Source organism: Plasmodium cynomolgi, chromosome 9 (genome assembly GCF_000321355.1).
Source record: "Plasmodium cynomolgi strain B DNA, chromosome 9, whole genome shotgun sequence".
Lineage (NCBI taxonomy): Eukaryota > Apicomplexa > Aconoidasida > Haemosporida > Plasmodiidae > Plasmodium > Plasmodium cynomolgi.
In genome coordinates, this window is record NC_020402.1 from 67710 (window position 1) to 75742 (window position 8033).

At 41.8% G+C, this 8033-nt stretch overlaps 2 protein-coding genes across 2 annotated transcripts in view; both read right to left on the reverse strand.

Annotated features, from left to right (window-relative positions):
• PCYB_091110 (hypothetical protein) overlaps positions 1-967 on the reverse strand; it is a gene marked incomplete at both ends in the record, with an annotated part of 1850 nt that extends 883 nt beyond the window's left edge. Inside the window, 3 exons of the mRNA XM_004222224.1 lie at positions 201-324; positions 585-625; positions 836-967. Coding sequence (XP_004222272.1) covers positions 201-324; positions 585-625; positions 836-967 — 297 coding nt within the window. The remainder of the gene's footprint in view (positions 1-200; positions 325-584; positions 626-835) is intronic.
• A 1309-nt stretch (positions 968-2276) lies between these two features.
• On the reverse strand, positions 2277-7657 carry PCYB_091120 (helicase; the record flags this gene model as incomplete). Its single annotated transcript, XM_004222225.1, has 5 exons — positions 2277-2315; positions 2511-2627; positions 2861-3106; positions 3492-3575; positions 3776-7657. The coding sequence occupies 5 exons, from the start codon at positions 7655-7657 to the stop codon at positions 2277-2279; spliced, it is 4368 nt and encodes a 1455-aa protein (XP_004222273.1).
• Between the last annotated feature and the right edge of the window lie 376 nt (positions 7658-8033).

Sequence of the window (8033 nt, forward strand, 5' to 3'; positions counted from 1 at the left end):
TAAAAAAAAAAAAAAAAAAAGGTGGGGGGGAGGCATTACTTACATATGATGCAAAGAATTATTTTCGTGCATGCTGGTTGCTCAATGTCGTTTCGCCCCTTTACACGTGTGCCCATTTACCCATTCACATGTACCCACAAACGTGGGCATATTCAACTCCCCACACTCATCTACGTTGGAATAAGCGAAGGCACATTTACGCTCGGGTGGAGGACAGGACGTACCCTTTCGCCAGGTGGAGCATTTTCTGCGCTACTAGAATAACTCTTGATCTTTCTCTGGATTTCCTGGATTTTCACTTTTCCCTCCTGCACAATTTCTTGGCTGCAAAAGGGGGACACACGTATATATATGTACATTTACGGCTTAAAAAATGCGCAATTGGGAGGGCCTTTCATGAACCCCACAACTGCGCTTTGCAAAAATGTCCATTTTTACTTGACCGATTTAGCATCGGTGCAGCAAGTTCGTCCAATTTTAGGTGTGAAATAAGGGCACGCCCCTCCTCAACGAACGAAATAGTTGTACATACAAGAGGAGACGCTTGACGTCCTCCTCTTATGCGTCTCTCCTCATCTGCTTACACTTTTTCTGAACTCTCAACGGAACAAACTTCATTTTCATTCTACAGTGGAGGATGCAAAAAAATAAAAAAATAAAAAAAAGACGTTCATTAGGATGTGAACTAAATAGGCACTTCCAATTCAACATACAGTACGTGCGCAAAAGGGGTGAATTTCCCCCCTTCGTTTTTTCCAATTCATTGTCACAGAGAAGAAGCACCCATATCGAATTGGCTAAAAGGAAAAAAAAAACTCTTATCCTGTTCACTTACAATTTTTGAGATCCGTGCGGTGTAGGATTGTATTATGCTAATGTCATTTTGAATGTCCGCGCTAAATTCAAAGTTGTTCGCATTTTTCTGAATAGTCTTTTTGCTCTCCTTCTTTTTTGTTGAATATGACATGTTTTGGGGAACGGGCGATGAAGCGGTGTTGCAGTGAAGCGGTGTAGTAGTGAAGCGATGTGATGGTTAGCCTGCCCGTCGATTAGGGGCAGTGAGGTAACTCCCACGAGAGGCGAACGCGTGGAGCAGCAACACGGAGAAGTCGAAATGGAGCAAGCTTGCTAAACCTCAGATAGGGGGTATCTATACAAAACATATGTAAAGGCGAAGAAAAATACTGGGGGGCTTCCAACAGCGGGACGCACAAAAACGAACACTTTATAATTGCTTTTGCGCAATTTAGCCGTACAATAGCTCCAAGGGAGTAACAAAAAGAAGTTATTTCTTCCCTTAAAAGTTTAAAATTTGCTTCATAACTCATAATTCATTTTTTTTTTTTTTTTTTTTTTTTTCCTCGTGTGGTGAAAAGTTTGTAAAACCTTAAAACGACAAAAAATTGAAGAACAGAAGCAATACCATTGAAAGAAAAAAAAAAAAAAAAAAAAAAAACAAAAATAAAGAAATGCTAAGAAAAGCTAAGCTTGAAGAAACACGAAGAAACTTCAGTAGAATTGTTAAAAAAAAAAAACTAAATTGACAATTCAAAAGGGATGTGAGCAAAAGTTGTAAACAATATCACTTACGATTCATCACATATGTATATAATCACCAAGTTTGTTTTCATGTATACGCCTACATATTTACAGTATAGTTAGCTTTTAATATGTACACGTATAATATTATATATTGTACCAAATAGGATGCCATTCACGTGTGCGTGTAAATTTTAACATATATAAAATTGAATACAGCTGCGCCAAATATATATGCTTATAACATAATACAAGTGCGTGCCATGATTATATATCAGAGCTCATAAACGCATATGGAACAAAAAAAAAAAAAAAAAAAGAAAAAAAAAGAAAAGAAAAGAAAAGAAATAATTAAATTGAAAAATTGAATAAAATTAAATAAAATTGTATAATTAAGTTAAAAAATGGACCCTACATGGTGAGGGGAAAAGAAAAAAAGTCAACACGTAGCGTAGCAGATAGCACGTAACGTACAACAAATTGGGCGAGGAAAAAAGGTGATAACTTCAACGTGCTAGTTATATTCTCCTTTTCCTCTACGCATTCGTGTGAACAGCCATTAACGCAGGGCTTCGAATCGCCACAACCCCGTGTACACACAACGCGCATATAACATAATGTTACCTGCTGCATAAATGCAACACATTTTAAAATATAAATTCACAACTGAAACAAGTGCTATATCACTAAACTTCAAAATTTAGGCGACGGCACCTGCTGGAATAACGTCCCACTTGTCACCTTTTCTTTTCCTTGCTACTCGTGGCTTTAGAATTCTAAAGGGGGTGGGGAAGGGTTTCGATGACATGTGGAGCGTTGGCGTGTACGTGCGAGACACAAAAATGTGCAGCGCAAGTTTATACATACGTACATACGTACATACATACACATACGCCATGCTTATCGGCGAGGAGGAATCTGCCCCTCCCAAGGGGTCACCCGTTTTGCCAATAACCAACGTGCGGACTTACCCTTCTGTTCATCTGCACAACGGCATCCACGATCAGCCGGCATCTATACTCGATGTTTTCGAACGGGGTGCTTGCGTACTTAAAAAAATCCTGAGCTTGAGCCCAATAATAGGGCGTCTAAAAGGTGGGGGGAAAAAAGGTAGAGGTATGTTTAAATTGGCACAAAAAAGGAAAAAAAAAAAAAAAAAAAAAAAAAGCTGCAACAAACCACATCACAGTAACTCATGCAAAAAAAAAAAAACTTCTTCACAATACTGCGCAATTCAGAAATGAACACATCCGCTTGGTTTACAAAAACGGGGCAACCATTTCGTGCTTTTTCACGTTCACCCCCCATGCAAAGAACTTACCAAAATGTGAATGCTCTTTGTGTGAACCACCCCCTGCTGGTACAACAGCCAAAGTAATATTTTATTTTCTCGTTCGAAATATGCTATTTCTTCTTCACTCATGGCATTTTTGGTCTCCTTCTCTTCCTTAACTTCCCCTGTGGGGTTTGGTGGCTCCTCCAGTTTCTGCACATGTTCGTAGCACAGATTCGGGGGAAGCTCCAGCTTGTCAATGGTATCGACTCCATTGGACAGCTGCTTTTCAACCTGCCATGGGATAAAGGAATGGGTTTCCATAACGGTGTGCACAGAATGAAAAGGGTCTTTTTTTACACGCATTAGGAAGTATACACATGTACAGTAAAAGCATATAGTGCACGCGCTGACATGGCTGCACACACACGCGCTGACATGGCTGCACACACACGCGCTGACATGGCTGCACACACACGCGCTGACGTGGCTGCACACACACGCGCTGACGTGACTGCACACACACGCGCTGACGTGACTGCACACACACGCGCTGACGTGACTGCACACACACGCGCTGACGTGACTGCACACACACGCGCTGACGTGACTGCACACACACGCGCTGACGTGACTGCACACACACGCGCTCTCGCTTTGCAATAAATCTTTAAATTACAAAATTTGCGATGAGATCGTTTTCCTCCTGTATCAACTGCCTCTGCAGGTCGGACTTTTGAATTTTGTCGAAGAATCTTTTACCCTGAGAAAGGAGCGGCAAAAATGGGTTCGATGTGAGGGCACGGTTTGGCGTGCAAATATGATGAGTGGTGGCAGCACATGGGGCTAGCACCACGCATAGCAGCGCGTAGAAGCACGTATTACGTCACGCCTGATGTTAGGCGCGATGCCAAACGCACCGCCTGTCACACCGCATATCACACCGCTAAACGCACTGCTTACCCCCTTGACCTGGTTGTATCTCCGGAAAAAGACCCGCAAGTAGGCCCTTATGTCCTCCAGAGTCTTCTTCGAGTTGCCGAAGTACTTCTCGTGGATGAACTCGATGTCTTCGCTCCCGTAGTCGATCAGCCCGCTCATCAGCTTGTTAAACTCCGCCTTGTTCCACTTCGCGAACCCCTCCTTCAGAAGCTCCTCTTTTTCATTCCTTATCTGATCAATGTCTACGTTAATCAAGTCATGGTCGATGGACTTCCTAGCCGGCTTGCTGCTCTTACTCTTTTTGCTGTTACTATTTTCGTTACTACTGCTCTCTCCCAAGTGCCTCTTAACAAAGTTGGTTAAGTACTCGTAGCAGACCTTCACGTTTTTGTCCCTGAACCGAACCATGCTTAGCTTCTTCTTCGACTCAAACAGTTTGATAATTTTCTTCTTCATCTGCTGGACCTCGCTTGAGCTGTCGCTAGCTCCATCGACAACATCCCCTGCCTTGCTCGCGCCATCGACAACATCCCCTGCCTTGCTCGCGCCATCGACAACATCCCCTGTCTTGCTCGCGCCATCCTGGTTGTTAGCACTTCCCCCCTCTGCGCCGTTCCCACTGGGGTCACCCGCACCCTCCTCATCCGTGTGCTCATCAAAAATGTTGGGATATATCAAATTGATAATTTCGTAAATGTTCTTCCCGTGCCGATCAAGAAAGTCAGAAAAATTTATATACTTCTCAAAATCCTTTTGCTCACTTTGCGCGTCAATAATTTTCCTAATTTTGTCTTGAGTAACACGATACTTGCTTAACCTTTCTTCCAGCCTTTCTAACTCATCTAATTTTGCATTATTAAAAAACTGGAAGTCATGTCCCCCCCTCGCTTCTACTCTCCATCCATGAAGCTCCATTTTTTTCTTGTTAATTTTGTTGCTTGTCGAATTCATAACTTTCCACTTGCTTTTTCTTTCTCCTAAATCAAGGAAGGTCATATTTTTTTTATTATTTTTCAGAAACTTTTTTATCGTACTTCTTATTTTGTTGAGATTTTTTTTCTTTTTCTTCTTCTTTTTGGTAACTCCATGAATGTCTCCTCCCTCAGCTCCTTCCTGTCCTTCAAGGTGTTCCCCCTCCGAGTAATTTTTGTTCTCCTCCTCTTCTTCACCATCCTCCGAGTCTGAATACTCCTCATCACTCGATTCTTCTGAACCGTCTTTTGCCAAATCGTTGTACATGTTCAATCCCCCATCTAGCGATATATTCGATAGATCAAAAATATTTTCCAAATTTTTTAACTTATTTTCAATTTCCATAGTTCTCTTCTCAGCATCAGCTAAAATGATATCAATATCTTCATCCGAAATGGAAGAGATGTCCTGTGTTTTGTATACCTCCGGGGCTCCAAAATTTAAAATATCGTGTAATTCTTGCTTGTTATTTTCTTTGTTATTCAAATTTAGCTTTCCCTTTTGAATAATAAGTGAATCTAGCTTTAACTTCTTCGCTGCCCTTTCGACAATTTTCTCCTCCACTGAATTTTGCGTCACAAATCTGTACACGATGACTTTTTTTTTCTGACCTATACGATGTGCTCTGTCCATGGCTTGAATATCCATTTGCGGGTTGTAGTCCGAATCGAACAGGATGACAATATCTGCCGTAGTTAAGTTAATTCCAATCCCTCCTGCTCTCGTGGACAGCAAAAAAATAAAATATTTACTATTCGGCTCGTTAAACTGATTGATTCTTATTTGCCTCTCGTCTCCTACTGTGGACCCATCGATACGAAGGTACTCATAATTCTTCCACCTGCAATAATCATCTATGATATCTAAAACTCGAGTCATCTGCGAAAATAGGAGCACACGTGAATTTTCTTTTTTCAGTCTTGGGAGGAGCTTATCCAGGAGGGACATCTTCCCGGATGTCTCAATCAAGTGATTCCCTTCAACGTAAGGCGGTTCTTCAATACCATCAAAAAGGTAGGGATGATTACAGCACTTCCTCAGCTGCATAAGTATGTTAAGCATTTGATTTTTGCTCCCTGTCATGGCATTAATTACATCAATATTTTTGCTAAGTATATCAGAATATAATTTTTTTTGCAATTTTGACATACCAACAAATACATATATCTCCCTCTTGGGGGGTAGAGACTGCTCCACCTCCACTTTCAACCTTCTTAACATAAAAGGCTTCAAAATGGTGTGCAGCTGGGTTATTATTTCACTCTGCTTATTATCGTTCAAGCTAATCTTTGATATATTAAATAAGTTGTCAAATTCTTCCGAGTTGTCAAATATTTTTGGCATTAAAAAATTTAATAGGGACCACAACTCCTTCAAGTTATTATGTAAAGGAGTTCCTGTAATTAGCAATCTATTCTCCGATCGTAGAAAACGGACAGATGAACTTAACACACTTTTGTCATTCTTTATCCTATGTGCTTCATCTATTACGAGAAAAAACCAGTCGATATCAAACAAGGCGCTCTTATCTTTAATCACTATTTCGTACGTCGTCAACAACACATCATAATCTGTATGTAACACATTTTTGTTCAATTCCCTTCTCTGCTCTTTACTCCCGTAATATTTAAACGCCTTCATTTCTGTGCACCATTTTTTTATTTCTTGATACCAATTATCTAACGTCGACCTGGGACATATAATGATACTTTTCCGTTTTATATTTTTATTAAATCTTAAGTAACATAACAAGCTGATAGTTTGCAAGGTTTTTCCCAGACCCATTTCGTCTGCTAAAATGCCGTTAATTCTGTGTCTATACAACTGATACAGCCAATTTAGCCCTTCTATTTGATATGGCTTCATGCACCCGTTAATATTAGCTGGTTGTTTTATAATAAACGTCTCATCCTCCTCGTTGGCATCCTTCAATAACATATAATCTTCCTCCTTCTCGGTCATTGCACAACGTCTCGTTCTGTTCGCTTTTGACTGCACACTCATTTTTAGTCGCTGACCTGAGAGCTTCTCCGTATACCGCTTCGTCTCGGACAGGAGCTGTTCCAGTTTTTCTTGCAAATAATTCACCTTCTCTTCGCTCGGGGGGTTGGCACTCTCCTCGAGTTTCTCCTCCACCGGCTGTTCCTTATCAACCGCCGCTTCTTCCCCTTCAATTGCCTTCTCATCATGCTCCACGTGGGCATTCTCAACAATTTCTTCCCCATCACCCTTGGTTTTATTTTCCTCCCCTTCCTCTGCTACTGCCGGTGCTGCTTCCCCCGCTACTACCGCTGCTTCCTCTGCTGCCTCCCCCGCTTCGGTCAATTTCCTCCTCTTGAGGGCTTCATCGCTTTGGTCCAGCTTGTGCTTATCCCTCCTGCTGCTGCTTCTGCCTTCCGGATCTAGCACATCTCGCTCGTTTTCGGATTCGCAACTGAAGTTCCTCCCATCGTTACTTCCTGCGTTACTCCCCAATGCGCCGCTCCCACTCTCGGCGTCCACGTTCGACTCCCCGATCACGTCGCTCACCGCGCAACTCGCGCTGATCTCGCAATTATTCACAAACGGTTCACTGTTCTTGCAGGTATCCCCATTACTAACCAAGTCTTTATTTTTACGACTCTCCTCGTCACTCGTACTGCACCCCTTCCTATCATTATCCAGATCGTTGTAACTGTCATAATTCTTTTTGAAATTATTCTCAGTGCTCGCTTCCTCTTTGTAAATATCACCTATATTTTTGTAAGACCCCTCATTTAGGTAGTCCTCCTGGTTTGCCTCATCGCAAAGGGTGCCCCTTTCTGCACTCTCGTCATTCACCCCATTGGCATTACCGTCACTTTTGTTATTACCTCCATCAGCTGCTCCCTTTTCGCAGTTTTCACTTTTTTCATTGGCACTTTTAAAATAATCACATACATTTCGGAACATCTTGGGAACGTCTAGTCCGCAAGGTTGTCAGATTATGGTTCCCCCCAAGTGGGTAATGCTTGTGTGTCTACTCTATATAACGCGTTTGTGTTGGCCTGCACAGGTCTGCACATAAAGCATGCTTCGCGCTCCAGGTGCGTACAGTTACATACCATCCACAACGCAACTTTCTTTCTACCTTTCGGCTAACCCTTGAGCCACAAAAAAAGGCCACAAAAGCGCTCGTGTCTGCTTAGCTCTAGCGCACACCAACGCGGTGTTGTGTAAAAAAAAAAAAAAAAAAAAATTAAAGGGACCAATTTATGTACGTGATATATGGGCACATTTATGCACACAAATTATGTCCACAAACTATGCGCAAAGAATCTAATGAGCT